The sequence below is a fragment of the Anabas testudineus genome, chromosome 2 (assembly GCF_900324465.2).
Source record: "Anabas testudineus chromosome 2, fAnaTes1.2, whole genome shotgun sequence".
Classification (NCBI taxonomy): Eukaryota; Metazoa; Chordata; class Actinopteri; order Anabantiformes; family Anabantidae; genus Anabas; species Anabas testudineus.
The window spans coordinates 13,867,057-13,884,643 of NC_046611.1; the positions used below are offsets into that span (position 1 = coordinate 13,867,057).

At 41.3% G+C, this 17,587-nt stretch overlaps 1 protein-coding gene across 9 annotated transcripts in view; it reads left to right on the forward strand.

Moving 5' to 3' along the window:
* LOC113163504 (receptor-type tyrosine-protein phosphatase mu-like) overlaps positions 1-17,352 on the forward strand; it is a 109,038-nt gene extending 91,686 nt beyond the window's left edge. For all 9 annotated transcript variants that reach the window (XM_026362213.1, XM_026362214.1, XM_026362218.1 and 6 more), the window contains 14 exons: positions 3,127-3,214; positions 5,484-5,560; positions 5,974-6,010; positions 7,051-7,148; positions 8,513-8,629; positions 9,761-9,915; positions 10,069-10,204; positions 11,089-11,238; positions 11,381-11,554; positions 12,695-12,826; positions 12,923-13,048; positions 14,406-14,569; positions 15,044-15,179; positions 15,340-17,352. In XM_026362213.1, coding sequence (XP_026217998.1) covers positions 3,127-3,214; positions 5,484-5,560; positions 5,974-6,010; positions 7,051-7,148; positions 8,513-8,629; positions 9,761-9,915; positions 10,069-10,204; positions 11,089-11,238; positions 11,381-11,554; positions 12,695-12,826; positions 12,923-13,048; positions 14,406-14,569; positions 15,044-15,179; positions 15,340-15,393 — 1,644 coding nt within the window. In that variant the 3' untranslated portion in view covers positions 15,394-17,352. The remainder of the gene's footprint in view (positions 1-3,126; positions 3,215-5,483; positions 5,561-5,973; positions 6,011-7,050; positions 7,149-8,512; positions 8,630-9,760; positions 9,916-10,068; positions 10,205-11,088; positions 11,239-11,380; positions 11,555-12,694; positions 12,827-12,922; positions 13,049-14,405; positions 14,570-15,043; positions 15,180-15,339) is intronic.
* The last annotated feature ends 235 nt before the right edge of the window (positions 17,353-17,587 follow it).

A 17,587-nucleotide genomic window follows, 5' to 3' on the forward strand; every position in this document is an offset into this window, starting at 1 on the left:
GAAGCAGCGAGACAGAAACCAGACAACAGATCTGTCTGTGTGTTCTGTCTTACATCTTTATCGTTCATCATCAAACGTGTTTATGCCCCACAGACTGTAAACAAGCAGCATATTTAAAATTGAGACTGATTACTAGAAATTGTTTGTCTGTGGTCTAGGTGAAAGAGAGAAATGAAAATTAGCCACATTTTGGGAGAAGACTGGGTTTTTATCAAATAGTTTAATCACAGCATATTTCCAAAACTTACGACCTTCATTGAATATTAAATTCTTTCATAGATGAAAATGTTTGGTATTTTTGGCTTTGAAGCCATGTAAGTGCTGTTAGACCTTGAAGTCAAATTAATAATAATATAAAATTATAATTTAAGTATAATTATTTTAGGGAAATCCGTCTCCAAAATTCTTTGCCTTCAAAAACCTTGCAGGTATGATTTTAGCCTAACATGATGAGATAGTGTATAAATATACTTTGCTTTTTTCTCTTTTCTTTTATTTATTTTCTTTTCAGTTTTATTTCGCATGTTGAGACACTGACCTGACTTTTTATCTTGTGCTATCATCAGGTCAAAATGTGTCCAGTGTTTCATTTCATAACCAAATACCCGCAAAAACAAACACTCCCATTAGTCTTTGCTCGACTGTGTGTAAAGTTACCAGGCTAACCTGAAATGGTAAACATTATACTTGTTAAACATCAGTGTGTTAGCACTGTCACTGTTAACGTGTTCTGGCTGTTTGTTATTCATAGATATACTGCAGGTGTCTCTTACATCAGTTTTTCTCACGGCTCCATGCAGCTACGACATAACATTTATCGAAAGTGACATAAAGCTCTTTGAAGTTTGTTCCTTCGCGACAGAGAAAAAGAGCAAAATAAACAATGTCAACGAGACCCAAACCACAACACAGCAATGCAGAATAACCACTAACAACTATGTCTATATCACCTAACAGAGGGGATGGACCATGACACCATTTCCAACCAGGCAGTCTAAAAACCACTCATGTCACTGACGGGGGGCGAAAAGTCTTCAAGAACCTCAAACAGCAAGAGAATCAACTTTGGGGCAAATTAACATTCAAAAATTCAAAAGACACGTGAAACAAAAGGTTTTAAACAACCGCAAAGAGAAACTCCTGCAGAGAAAAGTAAAGGTTTGACTAAGTGGCACAGAGTGATGTGAAATGCTTTGGTCCTGTTGGCTTATAACACGATAAACTTGAATTTGGCAAAGACATTTCACCTCTCATCACCTCAGAAACCTGAATGTAAATTAATTAATAATTACAGTTATTATAAGCTGCAGTGTTATTTTATTTAATGTATTACAGTGATAATAATTTGGCACAGTACAGCAATTTGTTTGAGTTGTAGCAGACATAACCTATGACTTTTGACCTTTCCAGGGACAGGAGGGGTGGTTTGGGGATTAAGGGGACAGGTAGCATTAGCATCAGCATCTGAAAGCTGAAGTGAAAAGCCCTGTTTCAACACACACAGAAACAAACACACACACACACACACACACACACACACACAGACATACACTCACAGAGTCAGAGTGGAGTCGCTGCCAGCAATCATTAGTTCATTCCTTCCCTCGATTCTATTCTCTCTTTTATTTTTTCCTCCCTTTGTTCCTGCTGTCAGTCATGTAGAGTTTTTTGTGTGTGTGTTTGTGTGTGTGTGTTTGTGTGTGTGTGTTTGTGTGTGTGTGTGTGTGTGTGTGTGTGTGTGTGTATGAGAGTGAGTGAGTGACATTGCTCACCTCTCAGTTTGATGGATGTCTAGAACTGTTAGACTACTGTCACACACACATCTGTCTGCAGGCATTTTAATGAGCGACCCAGGAAACCTGCTGTGGATCAAAGTGTGTGTTTGTGTGCGTGAGTGTGTGTGTGTGTTTGTGTGTGTGCACACTTCGTAGGTAGGTAGGTAGGTAAGTAAGTAGGTAGGTAGATAGGTGGACAAAAATCAGGACAAAGAAATTCAGTAATACAAAGACAACACAAGGACTCACAGACGGACAGAAGACAACTACAAACCACAGAACAGGACCACACAAAGACAAAGGAAACAAAACGACGTACCTACCCCCCACACTGCAGAGTCACAAAACAACCACACAGAGACTCCAAACGAGCACAGACAATTCATTATCTAAAGGTCCAAAGCAGAAACACGTCAGGGAGAAAACATTTAAAACAACCAGACAGAGCAGTAAATGCTTCAGTAACAGGAGACGTAGATGTCAGATGGAGAAGAAGAGAGGGGTTCTGTTAACTGCTTCTGAATTTTCAGTAGAAGTTTTGGACAGTTTTTGAATAGTGTGAGTGAAGCTGTTGAACGTCAGCTCAGTGGGACGCTCATCATACAGCTCAGCAGTAAGGAGCTCTGCGGGGTACAGACTGGACACTGCTCTTCAGGGGACTCCAGCGGGCCAGAGGGAGCGTAGACCTGGTGTGGGGGAGGGTGTTCAAATGGAAAAGTGCATCAGATCACCCAGAACACGTGTGCTGTATATGTAAACAACCACAAAAAATAACACACATTAAACTCCAGACAGACTGAAAACCACCATGCAGAAAACAACAAAGAGGTACAAACATGTCATCTCTTACTGTCACTGGAACCACACTCACCTTGAGCTCATCACACAATGCAGTCATATGACATGTGACACGTTAATGAGTCAGATGTTGAGACATAAGTGGACAAATGTGGTCAGACAAGTTCATTTGAACCCGCTGAGCACGTGTTGTGATGTGACTGAGTGATGTCCTGATGTCAGAGTTCAGTGATTGTGTTTCCTTTTTAACCCGACAGATGAAAACAGAACAGAATTGTGTTGTTTCCTCACAGAGCACAATCGTCAGACGAGCTTGACTGTGTCTGAACTGCTTTCAGTGTGTGTTTCCACGCCTGCGGCTTCTCTCTGAGCTCGTTCTCATAATTGGACTTAATCATCTGCTCTGAGCGTAAATGCAGCTCCTGCGTGTGTGTTCGGGGAGTGCAGAGAAAATCAAACACATCCCCTGCATTATTCATGAAGTCATTCACTGGATTTCATCACTCTGGCTCCGTTCTCCTTTTAAACTTACTCTGTCTTTTTTGTTTTTCAGAGTTTTTTCGAGGGACAGTCGGCTCCATGGGATTCAGCCAAAAAAGACGAGAACCGCATGAAGAATCGCTACGGCAACATCATCGCTTGTACGTACCCGCACGTCAGTCACTGTGGATTAGTGGTTCTGATATTTAACTGTTCAGCTGGTGCAGGAGGTCAGCGCCTGGCTCAGTGGCACCACGGAAGCATCAGTCTGTACACACACAGTATATGACAGCAGCAGAGAAGGGACAGATGGATGGTAACTTTTTGAAGAAATGATTCAAGATTCAAAAAACAGTATTAATCCCAGAGGGAAATTAAGGTTTTTGAATCTTCAATCTTAAATCATTTGTTCCAAATGTTACATGGCGATGAGCGGTTTGAGTTTGCAGTAATGATGTGGTGATTAAAATACAATAAAGGGTTTGAAAGTAGTGGAGATTAAAATATGTTTGAACTTTTTGGAAAGAAGAAACTGTAAACACACAGACATTTATCCAGGTTGTCACTTTGGTACTATTTTTTTTATCACAGTGATGAAACAAACTGTGATTCTGGGAAATGTGGAAGAATTTGTAGCTTGTTCATTGTTGCTGCTGTTGTTAAGACCACAGCTGCAGATCCACTTAGAAGTTGATCCAGACTTGAGTCTAAACCTGGGACCTGTTGGTTCTGAAAATGTAACCTGAAGCTGTTGGTGTCAACTTTGAACTTCAAACAGATTTATGAAAACAGATGAATGCACTTCTGAAGCAATTAATTTAACAACATTCCTAATAAGGAACCATTGTGTGAGACACAGTTATTTGTCCATTACAGTCGTTTGTTTTCATTTGAGCACGACTGATACAGTCGTACTCAATGAATAGTTAAACGTTAGTGTTAAAACGTCATAGTTAAACGTTAGCGTCATGATGTCTTGTATTCTTTGTGAAAAACGCTTGTTAACAAACTGTCTGATGTTCGCATAATTAATAAGCTTTTGTAGAAACAGCTAATTATCAGGACGCTGGATTTGTGTTGGTTTGGACTATAGGACTTGTTGCTATGACAACAAGTGCAGATGCTTTCAGACTTCAGTGAAATCAAATAGAGTCCTTCACATATGAAGAACAGAACCCAGGTCCTGGTTCTGTTTAAACCAGCTCAGTGTGAGGGACAGTAAAGCTGCTGGTTTGAAGCATCAGGCAGATCTGGTGTCAATTTTGATCCTCACACAGCTCCAGCTCTCACAAACACATCCTGCAACTGCTGAAGATAATATGCCAACGTCCCAGAGAGTTGGTGTTGACAGCTGCTCGGTTTCAGCCGCTGGCAAACTTCAACACAGACACACACACACACACTCCGTGTCCCGTGGTGCTGTGATTATGCTAATGAGGTGTGATAGAGGCCGAGGCCTCGCTCACTGAGAGCTATGGTGGCCTGCAGGGATCATATTCACAACAGCCAGAAACATTGTTGTATTTATTCTCATTATTTATTCTTAGATTTGAAAGTAGAAACATAAAGACTTGACTTCATTTAAATAAAGTAAGTGAAGACAGAGAATTCTGAGTCGGACTGTTTGATCCTGAACAAACATATAATGTGAATTGTTGCACAGAATGTGGATTTATAGAAGCTGGGTGGAGCTACGTCAAAACTCAGAACCACAGTGGAAATGAATTTCAAACTAAATTCAATTAAATAACCACCAGTATCACTAGAAGACTGAGGAACACCTAATAATCCAACAGATTTACAGCCTGACTTCACTGTAGATAACATATTCACAAGTTCCTACTGGGACCTAGAAAACAGGAAACCAATTAGAGATGAATGAGACAGTAATAGTTTATGTAAATACTGTAAAATACCTGCAAAACTGGAGTTTCGCTTTTACCTTATTATGTTATTAAAGAAGATAAAATGTAATAATCTCTTGTGCTGTACACGAAGACTGCAGGCTGCAAAGTCAGAGAAATTCATATTAAAACTGGATTTGATACACAAAATGTTTTTATTTTCATTTGAATTCTGCAAATCTGAGCGAAATCACCTGTGACATAAGTCCTTTTTATTTTATATTATTATTTATTATTCTTATATTTTTCATTTTATAATATATTTATATTTTTGTGGTATGAGTTAGTAGTTCTTATTCTAACACACACACTGGTTCCCTGCTGTTTTACACACTCACTGTGTTTATATCATTTAGCTGAATGAATGTAATTAAGTGGTTGTTAATTTATTATTAGATCATTTGTTCAGCAGAAGCTAATTAGAGGTGATTATGTTCAGCTTCACCACGACAACAAGCAGACCAATTAACACTGTGTGCCTGTGTGTATCTGTGTGTGTGTGTGTGTGTGTATCTGTGTGTGTTAGACGACCACTCTCGTGTGCGGCTGCAGTCTCAAGATGGAGAAAGCGGTTCTGACTACATCAACGCCAACTACATCGATGTAAGTAACACACAGACACACACCGACTTCACTTTTTCCTCTGAAGGTTGATAAAACATCCCAGCCAGTTGTTGCCATGGCGATGGTTGGTCATCAGTCAGTGTTGGTGGTGTTGACTTGTAAAAAAGCGTCTCTGAGAGTCTTTGTATAAAAACCACCATAGTGAGGACCATTGTCTCTGAACTTGTCTGTCGTCGTTTTACATTTCATACTCTGAGTCTGCGTCAGTGGTGAAAAACTAAAATGTCTCAAACTTCTGCAAGTTAAGAACAGCTGAAATTGTTCCATATTAAAGTTTCTTCTTCAGTTATGATGGTCCCACATGTTCTATTCCTCACATTTTCAGTGTTGTAACCCAGTACGGTGAGATGAAACTTCTTTCTTTCTTCCCTTCTGTCCCCCTCCCCTCTCAGGGATACCACAGACCCAACCACTACATCGCTACTCAAGGTAAGAAAAACACATTTTTTGTTCTATGTGTTCTACGTGTTCTGTGTTAGCGTAGACGATCTTAGCTTCTCCTGTTGCATTTGTGACAGAGCACAGGTAAAACATCTGTTTCCTGCCACAGTGCTTCAAATAAGGTCCAGTAGGTTTCAATTTCTGCATCTTCTTCCAGAGATTTGCCAGAAGACATCTGTAAATAATTAATTAATTCAGCTACATCTGATAAAATCAAGATGTAGCACTCATCTAACTCACTGACAATACGCAACGGATGAAAATATTTTTCCATTCATTGTGTAAGAGCATGTCAGCCTGTAAAACTAAACAGCGTAGCTGTTCGCTGACATGCTTGTTGGATGCTGCTTTTCTAGCCCTGGCGGCAGTTAGCAGCTTCTCAAAGAGCATGTCTTCGTTCTGTCCCTGAACACGAGTGTAGATCATCTGTGTTTAAGAAGCAGCCAGAGCCCAACGGCTGCACCTTCTATATGACCCCCTGCCCTCCAGATTGAAAGTAAACAGCACATTTAAATGGTAAACGCAGCTGCAGTTTCCACCACTGACCACAGGTGTCGCTAAAGACCCCAGAACTAAAATGTGGGCGATCAGAACCTCCTCTGTCTCTATCACACACACACTCACACACACACACACACACACACACACACACACACACAGGCAGCTGTGCAGGTAGAAATCCATCTGAGTGTTTGTGTGAACATGTCAGTCTGTGAGCATGAATATAAAGTGTGTGTGTTTAAACGTGTATGTTTGTGTTTGTGTGTGTGTGTGTGTGAGTTGCTGTAAAACACTTGAGGATAGGAATGGATTAGCATGAACTAATTAGCTCGTCAAAACACAGACTGTCAACAGTGATTAAAAACATTTTTTTTCCTGTGTGTGTGTGTGTGTGTGTGTGAGTGTACGTGTGTCTAATTTGAATTAATTAAAATAGTCATTATAATTCATGTACAGCTCTGGTGTCGCCTGCTGATCCTCTGTCTAATGTGAAGTTTACTGTGTGTGTGTGTGTGTGTGTGTTTCAGGTCCCATGCAGGAGACGGTGTATGACTTCTGGCGCATGGTTTGGCAGGAGAACACCGCCGCCATCGTCATGGTAACTAACCTGGTGGAGGTGGGGCGGGTGAGTCCACAAAGACACACACACACACACACAAGAGCCTGATTGTTGTGGCCATCTGGTTGTTTTTTCCTCTCTGATGAAGTCTGGGACTCCATTTCCCAGAGTTCATCTCTCACGTCCCTCCTTTTTGTTTATCCTAATCTATTGTTAACAAGTTTTCTCTTCAATCTCCTTTGCTTGCAACTGTTTCTACATTTATACACGTATTTAACTATGGAGAGTGTGTATCACAAACACACACTGATGTAACAACACTTAAAAGAAATAATGCAGCACAAACGTACACACAGAGACTAGAACGTAAATATACATCACTGGAACCGAAGAATGTATTTTGGAACATCAGCAACATCACACTGATGCTCGTTTTCATCAACAGTGAACCTGCTGCTTCTTTTCAGGTCGTTTAGTCTAAGTAGTTGTTGTAATAATAATAAATGATTATTAATCTGATCACATTAATAAACCAGTTTCAGCCCCAACGTTTGAGCATCCGAGCAAAAACTTTTGTTTCATTTTTACACTACAAATTTTTAACAACCTACTCATCAGATCCTTGGTCTGTCCTGATTGTTCTTCGGGTTTGAATGGCTCTGTGATTTTTCTGTTGGTGCCACCATCAGTATCAGCACAGAATCAGTGAAGTATGATTGTTCCCATGTGCGACCACAGCAGCCAGTCACGGCAGTTAAACCCACTGGATCTTTAGTTGGGGAAAATGTTAACGTCGTGCAGAATCAGCAGGAGACTCGAGTTCAGGACGACGAGGCTGAATACAAAGCTGCAGATCTGCACATCTGAGCTGAGCTCTGAGTTGGTACCTCAGCGATGCAGATACATTTCTCATGTGAGACTCTGAGAAGTCAGATAAATCGCGACTCTTCTTCCGCCTGAAATTGAAGGATTTAACCTGAGATCACACACACAGACACACACGCACCTGGCGGCGTGCTCCCTGTCCCAGCTCTCATTATCCCTAAAGCACCAGAGACGTGTCCCCCTCTCGAGGAGAGCTGCAGAGGGGGATTCTGGGATAGATTGGGCTGATTATCTCCCTCTGTCTTTCTCTGTCACACATACACACAGTAACCCCCCCTTTACCCCATTCCCCTCATTGGTTGCTGTGGTGACAGTGTGATTAGCTCAGCAGTAATTAGCTGTTAATGAGGGGGGGTGGGTCCTCTAATGAGATTTTAATATCAGTTGCTTTTGTTCTGTTTATGTTTCTGTTTAATTAATGAGTCCATTTATTTCTCCCATATTAATGAATAAACAAGTGTTTGTATGTCTGTGTGTGTGTCCCTGTGCCTGTGTGTGTGCTTGTGTACGTCCCTGTGCTTGTGTGTGTTTCTACGTGTTCACAGGTGAAGTGTTGTAAGTACTGGCCAGATGACACCGAGATCTACGGCGACATGAAGGTGACGCTGATCGAGACTCAGCTGTTGTCAGAATATGTGATCCGGACCTTTGCTGTGGAGAAGGTATAACACACATGATGCAGTCCCTTCTCAAAGTACAAGAACAACGTGGATTTTTAACTGTTTCTTCTGTACATTAAAGACGTGGGTTTAAGATCAAACAGTGTGTGAAAGTCCAGAAATGAAGCTGTAGTTAATGAACAAATTTGACATCTTCAACAACATAGACGATAGAACCTTTTGTGTCAGGTGACCCAATTATAAGTGAGAAAAAGTTTGGGAAAATGTGACCAACACGTGTTTCCTGTTACCCTGAGAGGCTGATGGTTCAAACAACAATAGCTCTTAATGACCCCTTTTGGTTTTAGCCTAGAGTTTGACTTTTGACGACTGCATTTGTTGTTAAAAATGTAGATGTACGTAAAAGAAAAGCCAGAAAGCTGCGTGTGAGAGAGAGCTGACTTTTTAAATCTTAGGACGAAAGGAGAATCAATCAGCGACACTGCACAAGCATTGGACATAGCCAATACACCAATGTGAAATGTACTGAAAGAGAAAGAAACCTCTGGTGTACTGAGCAAAACACACAGAGTCGAGTCGAAGATGTAAACCCCTCATCAGTAGAAAGCATAGGGTCAGATGAAAGCTGAACTTCTGCACTGGGGAACATGCCTTCTTCACTTAGTTTATATAGATTCAGGTTGTTTTACTGTACAACTGACAAAATCCACCTGAGAAGAGATGTGCTGATGAAATATTTCTACTAATGTGATCTCATCTCATTCAGTTACTATAGGGCAGCAGTAAACAGGCCTTAGTTTATTGATCAAGTGTTTGGAATAACACTTGGGTTCTTGAATACTGAGGTGTACGTGCATGCACTGCCTGTAAGTGAGCAAATGTAAACACTGAACCTAACTGGTACAGCTTGACTTGATTTCAGAGATGAAACAAAGCCACACTCCACCATATTCTCACAGCTGTCCACAAATAAGGAGGCTTAAGGACAGACAGTAGGCGAGAGATCACAGTGGTTTCTCTTGTGGTTTGTTTTAAATCCAAACCAGAGAAATGTTTGTTTTAACAATGGCAGATTGTGATTTACTGAAGCTGAACCAGACGGGAATTCAGACTTTGAAGTTCTAATACCAAACCTGTTTCATCCTGATCCATTATCTGCTGTTGCTTTCTCAGAGGGGCGTAGCAGAAATCAGAGAGATCCGTCAGTTTCATTTCACTGGTTGGCCGGATCATGGAGTACCTCTTCACGCCACTGGCCTGCTGGGCTTCATCCGCCGCGTCAAGGCAAAAACCCCGCCCACCGCCGGCCCCACTGTGGTCCACTGCAGGTAGACACAGTGTTCCAGTTTTCTTTGTACTAATCAGATATTTCTATCTAATGTTACAACTAGATATTTTTTTACTAGAACAGTAGAAAGTGGAGCTTCAACTGGATGTAGTGTGTAAACTATAACTTTTGTATGCGTGTTTGTGTGTGTCAGTGCGGGGGCAGGACGTACAGGTTGTTTCATAGTGATCGACATCATGCTGGACATGGCAGAGAGGGAAGGTGTGGTCGACATTTATAACTGTGTCCGAGAGCTGAGAGCACGAAGGGTTAATATGGTCCAGACTGAGGTAAACACACACACACACACACACACACATACACACACAGGTGTTAGTATAGACGAGTGGGACATCGTAACCACCAAAAACTAAACATTTCATTCCTCAGTCCAGCCACAGCTGGTATTATAAAACCACTGGTTGAGGCAGATGACCGCCCACCCTGAGACTGGTTCTACTCGAGTTTTTGCTCTCCACTTTCTCCTAGAGCTGTGCAAGGCGGATTGTTTAGATTTTCTTTTTTTGGATTTTAAACATCTATTTAAGACACAATTAAAACAAATTAAATTAATACATTAAAATCTTAAGAAGTAGACCACTTTAATACAAACTGTACTCCTCTTTATATTTAAGACTTACGTTACTTTTAGTTTTAATGTTGTGACTTTATTTACACATTTATTGTTTGATCAACATCTTTTCTCATGTATGTATCTCCTCATTTTTCATCTGTTTGTAAATCACTTCAGAAACGTGTTTATGAAACATACAATCTAAATGATGATGATGATTATTTAAAACAGATGATTTAGACACAGCTCAGCTCAGTTTTTTTCCTCCCTCTACACTGAACAGAGACACAGACAGTTACAGTAGAAGACCAAGCAGGAGCCGTCCTCATGTAGGACAGTTGTTATTATTCTGCTGCAGCTGCGACTGACAGGATCTGACAGAAATGGACGAAGCGATGACCTTCTCTGTCGAACTTTTAATGTCACTCATCTGTTTTGTTGTGTCCGTCCATCCTCCAGCTGCCGTGTGTTGACATAAATCATTTATGAAGTGACATTTCAGTAACACTCGTCCTGTCAATCAGAGCCGACAGGAGGAGGGAGGAGGGGAGGAGGACTTTTATAAAGATGTCTCCCCCCCGATCTCTGTTTGTCCACCAGGAGCAGTACGTCTTCATCCATGACGCCATCTTGGAGGCGTGTCTCTGTGGCGACACCGCAATTCCAGCCAATCAGCTGCGGTCGGTTTACTATGAGATGAACCGATTGGATCCCCAGACAAACTCCAGTCAGATCAAAGAGGAGTTCAGGGTAATGTATTGATCCGTGTATTGGTTCTGATGTTGGTGGTGATGTTATGTTATGCTAATGTTATTTCTTCAGGTTCATCAGTTTTGCCATTAACATTTGCACTGATACCGATACTGATCATTATGGATATTGATCTGCTTAGACTCTGAACATGGTGACACCAACGCTGCGGGTGGAGGACTGCAGCATCGCTCTGTTGCCTAGAAACCACGAAAAGAACCGCTGCATGGACGTGCTGCCTCCAGACCGCTGCCTGCCGTTCCTCATCACTATCGATGGAGAGAGCTCCAACTACATCAACGCTGCTCTGATGGACGTATGTAACACACACAACATAACACAACCCAACGTTCGGTGGCTGTGCTAGAGCTTTCGCTCACCTTGCATCATCTTGAGCAGCAAAGGGACAACTATTCATTGTAAGTCATATGTGGACAGCGTTCAGGTCTCCATCGTCGCTCTCCTCCATGCTTGTCTTTGCTGGCAGGTGATATGTACAGAGACATGAATCCAGATCTAAGGGTTCTGACTAGTCGCAGAGACACAGTTCAGATATAAGTTCAATCCAGGACCACACATGGAAGTGGACCACATCTGATATGAAGAAATTACAGAGAAGCAGTCAGATCTGAGTCACAGCTATGATGTAAACATAACCCAAGTAGGCAGGGTGCCACCAGCTGTAGGGCCTAATGCATGAAGACTCTAATGAACTACTGTAAGCCAGAAGCAGTAACAAGTTGTAATCTGAGCTTTCATTTACCAGAGCAGCTATTTCCTTTATTTGACTCTTCAAGCCTCTAAAGTTTCATTAAACAAGTAGTTTGTTGCTACAGTATGTTGCAACAGAAAGAGGAGAGATCCCCTTCAGGTCAACAGGATAGTAGTAAAGTGTTACTCATTAGATCTTTCTCTCAGTCAGAGCTTCCAGCTTTGTCTTATTCTCTTTGTGTAAAAGTGTGACACAAATAAAGCTGGAAAACTTCATCATGACAGTAAAAATGAGGAAAGCAACTGAAATGTGTTGAGATTCCAGATGATGCAGACTTTTATTAGTGATGATCCTAACAGCCCCTCCAGATGCAGCATATGTTGGATGTCTGAGTCGAGGAGTCAGCAGAGTTCTGTGCTCTACCGCTGGACTGCACAAACAAAAAGGACTTTTAGTTTAAAGTAGTTTTATATCATCATAAACCACAGGATTGCCCTGAATATCCTACCCCACCATCATTTGACTAATAAACAACTCCATCGGCATGGAAACCAACCCAACAGCTGACCACAGACTGTGTCTGTAATGGAAACATGGTTCTTTTCATTTGAAAAGCTCAGAGGAAAAATAAAAAAAGAAAATTGTCTCTTCAATATCATCAGTGTTATTGTTTTTTATTTACATGTGTGATGTCATTTCCTGGTGTATGACCAATCATATATGTGGCGTGTGTCACTGTTGCAGAGCTACAAGCAGCCGTCAGCGTTCATTGTTACCCAGCATCCTTTGCCCAACACAGTGAAGGACTTCTGGCGTCTGGTCCTCGACTACCACTGCACGTCCATCGTCATGTTGAACGATGTTGATCCTGCGCAGGTGAACACACCACACACTGATAAAGACATGAATTGTGGGTCGAATTGCTGTGGGTTCAGGAACATCTCTGTAACCTGTGATCAATGTGTGTCTCAGCTGTGTCCTCAGTACTGGCCGGAGAACGGCCTCCATCGCCTCGGCTCCCTGCAGGTGGAGTTTGTCTCTGCAGATTTGGAAGAGGACGTCATCAGTCGCATCTTCAGGATCTACAACACAGCCAGGGTGTGTTTGTTGTGCGCTGTGTCACCTCCCTTTAATTCACTGTCTGATATGATGCTGTTCAGTTAGCTGGTGGATAATACAGTATAAAGAGCAAGTGGAGGTGCTGTTGATGTTGATGTATGATTTCACATCATCAGTTTAAACAATATGTCACATTTGATGTCGTAACACACAGGATAGATCCACAGTTCACAGAAAGAATAAATTAAACTAAAACTAACTAAAAAATGTCAGCACAAACCAAAACAACTGCAGCCAGTCTGACGTGCCACAGTGTGTTTCTAGTGTGTCCATCCTCCTAATGTTTGACCAGCTCTTGTTGACAAACGAGTCGTTGTCGGTTGCTCCAACTCCACTGTTTGTCGTTAAAGAACAACTACATATTATGATCATTGGTACCTGTTGTTCGCTGACAGAAGTTCATGTTGGTTTCTGTCATTTAGGCTGGTTGATGTTAAGTGTTTGTAGTTATTACGGTAGACCCACAACATTGGCAGTGCCGATGTTAGCTGCTAACTGATGCTACATTTAGAGCAGATTGATATAATTGATTGATTTCTGGCGTTTTAAGTGAGACTTTGAGCCGAGTGTCAGTATAACAGAAGCTAACTCTCTCAGTCTGGATTTGTTCAGCCTCAGGTTTCAGTGTGTGTTTGAGTTCTGTCTGAGCACGTTCGTGTGTTTGATCCAAACCTGCATTTTCTCTCCTGTTTCACCAAATTTAGATCACAATGCATTTGATTTAAACCTCTTCACCTCCCCTTCGGGCTGAGTTTAGCTTTAGCTCGGTTTGATTTGTGCCTCATTTCCTCCCTGCGTCTCACGAAATTTGGTGTGCGTTTGATCCAGAATCCCCTCCCCACCCGCCTCACTGTGGCAGGTCAGATTTAGCTTTCAGTGCGTTTGATTTAAACCTTTTCTCCTCCCTGTCTGCTCACATTTATGTTATGATCTGTTTATCCTCTTTGTTCCTTCACTCACTCTTTGTTTCCTTGCAGCCTTCTCTTCCTTCTGTGTACCTTGCCTTCTTAGCTCCTTTCTGCTTTCCTCTTTGTTTTCTTAAATCCTTCTCTTCTATACTAAATATTTACTTCTTTCTCTCACCTCCATTCGTTACCTCTTTGTTTTCCTCCTCCCTCTATTACTTTCTCAATCTAAAGTTACCTTTTCATTTCCTTCCTTTTTTCCAACCTTTTCTCTTTCCCCCCTTTTTCCTTTGCTCTTCTTCCTCCTTTTGTCCTTACTCTTTCTATTCTATCTATGATTCCTCTTCCTACCTCCTTCTTTCCATTCCTATTGTCCACCTGACCTACATAATGTTTCTGACGCCCCCTATCATCTCTGTGCCCCCCTCTAGCCGCAGGACGGGTACCGTATGGTGCAGCAGTTCCAGTTCCTGGGCTGGCCGATGTACCGGGACACACCTGTCTCCAAGCGCTCCTTCCTCAAACTGGTTCACCAAGTGGACAAATGGCAGGAGGAGTATGATGGTGGGGAGGGACGCACTGTGGTCCACTGCCTGTAAGAATACACTAAAATACAGTACTGAGCATATTACTGCTAATAACACTCACACTAGTATTGATAGTGTTGGGTTAGTGTTGTGTTATCAGTGTAACACTGAGCTTTTATTTGTCTTTGTCCTCATCAGTGATGATTTATCTCCACCTAGTGATGAAAAATGGAACTGCTCACAGTGTGATGTTTCTAACTCCTCTTCTCGTTTCCTTTTTTTCTCTTAACTCTTACTCTCCTTCACTGTTTTCTCCTTTCCTGTCTCGTTTTCTTCTTCATTTTCTCACCTCTTGTTTCACTCTCTCCTTCCATGTTTCCTATTCTCATCTGTCCTTCCTTGTTTCCTATTCTCATCTCTCCTTCCTTGTTTCCTATTCTCATCTCATCTCTCCTTCCTTGTTCCCTATTCTCATGCCCCCCTCTTCTTTTTTCTTTCTCTATTTTGATGTTACCTTCTGTCGTTTCCTGGTTCCTTGTCAGGAATGGAGGGGGCCGGAGTGGGGTTTTCTGCAGTATTAGTATCGTCTGCGAGATGTTGCGACAACAGCGCTGTGTCGACGTTTTTCACGCTGTTAAAACACTGCGAAACAACAAGCCAAACATGGTGGACCTGCTGGTAACCAACACAGACACCTTAAATACAAATAACACTGCAAAAAACAACAACCAAAAGTTGTTTTAAAATATTTTCTGATAACTAATAAAGCAAATAATAATGCAGTCCTAAGTGAATGCTCTCTTTTCTGCCTGCTGATCATGTCTCTGTCTCTGTACAGGAACAGTATAAGTTCTGTTATGAAGTTGCTTTGGAGTATCTCAACTCTGCTTAGCCTCAACAAGAGACATTCCTTCATCATCCTCATCGTCCCCCTGTGATAATGCTGCACACAGTCTGGCAGGAGGAAGAAGGAGGAGAGGATGTCTACTACTGACTGAAGAGGAAGAGGAGGAGAAGGATGATGACTGACAGAAGTGAAGTGAGGAAGAGGAGGAGGAAGTTTTGCACTGCCTTGTTTGACTGAACTGCGAGGACACACTGAACTCCAGCAGACTCACTTTATTACCCATCATGTCTCACTTTTTTGTATTGAACCTGTTTTTTTATTGTCTGTTTTATCAATGAGCTGAAAACAAAACCGAACCAAAACACCATCAGACTGGAGCATCTCACCTGTGACCGATCATGACCATGACCAACACCTGTTGTCTGACTTCACCTCCAACATTTCATCCTGTTAGAGCATGAAAACCTGAAAACGTCAAATGTTTCCCTTCGAAGTTGCTCAAAACATTTGAAAACATGATTTTCAGCCAAAGTTAAAGAGTCTTTTCCTCCTGGTTTCCAAGTGGATTTATAAAAAAGAAATTTTCTAACAACTGGCTATCCAGGCTAGCTAAGTTAGCAGCTAAACTGTTGTCAGAGGTATAGTTCATAATATAAGTCACAGTTTTATTAATAACTTGACAGATTTCACATCTAGATGTAGTTTGGGGTCCAAAGATGTTTTTTATACTGGATTTGACATTTTGAACAAGCAGGCCAATTAAATATGAGCAACTTATGCAGAACAGTGTAGTATTTATTTATAAGTGGTTCTGCTCTGTTACAGATTGGTCCTTTTTATTACACTGCAATAGTTTTGGTTTTTTACATTCGACTTAATGTAGATACAGCTGAATGTCGGCAGTGTAGAGTGATCAATGAAATTAGTTTTGTAGCCAAAAGGCAGCAAAGGGAACATAAGTGGACCAAGAACTGAGCTTTGTGGGACACCATGTATTGTCACCCAAATTATAAAATGTGCTTAATAATAAAGAGACAGAATGTTTCAGGCACTGATACCCTAAAGACAATTGATCAAAAATTTGACCCCTTATCAAAACAATCACTAGTTGTAGCCCTAACTTAACTCAGAATGAGTAAACTTTACCTGTGCCGAGTCCAACACCTTATTCACATCCTGATAAAACAACCTAAAGTCAGTGTCCACTTACTTGTGGTTCTTTCCACACCTTTTAACTGCAGTAGACTAGGTTTGCTTTGTTGCCAGCCCAGAGTAATGCAACTATACAAACTTAATCTAAGGACTATGCTATATTGCCAAAAGCCCTGGAAAGAAAGTGTAAGTAGAGTTTTGATTGGAGATGTGTTTCCACAGATAAACATATAGTGATAACATATAAAGACGTGGACATTCACATTAAGAGTCATTGTCCATCCATCTCTGTCTTCGTTGGTTGTGTTCGAGCTTTTCTGTTTGGGATTTAAAAACTAAATGAACGACATTGTCTTGAGTTTGGACCCTGTTCCTCTTCACCTTATGGTTAGGGTTAGGGTGGAGAGTGCTTTTTTCTCAGCAGCTGGATGATGCTGGTTGGTGGTTTTGTTTTGATCAGACGTGAGCTGTTAATAATGTACATAAACCAGGAGGAAGCAGGAAGAAGAATATTTATTCTTTCAGTTGTTCTCTGTGTCAGTGTTGTCGTCGTCGTTCTTGTGAAGCACACAGAGAGAGACAATCATGTTGGATGATTTCAGTGTTCCACCATCAGAACCAGAGTTGAAACAGGACATGTTCTAACCCTGCTGACATATGGTTCTGGGTTGATTTAACCCTGACCTATGACTCTGGTTTGGTCCGACCCTGGTAATTAATGGCTATGGTTTTGACTGATTCCTGTTGATGTGTGGCTCTGGTGCAGATGAGAACATTACTGTAATGAAAGCTTTTATTTATGTTGTATGATTCCAAAATACTACAAATAAAAAATCTCTATACACTCTTCAACTGGTGTCTGTTATCTCCCTGATATGTTGTAATGTACGTCAGCAAGACAACCAGTCAGATTGTTGTGGACATTGAGGTGTTAGTGAGGAGATTATTTATATTTTTAATACTGATATTATTTATATTATGTCAGTATTAAACTGACATGCTGACATATAATCAAAAGAGACACAAGATCCCCAGCTGAGCTCCACTGCTTCACTGTTCAAGACAACTTCCTATGTACTTCTAAAAA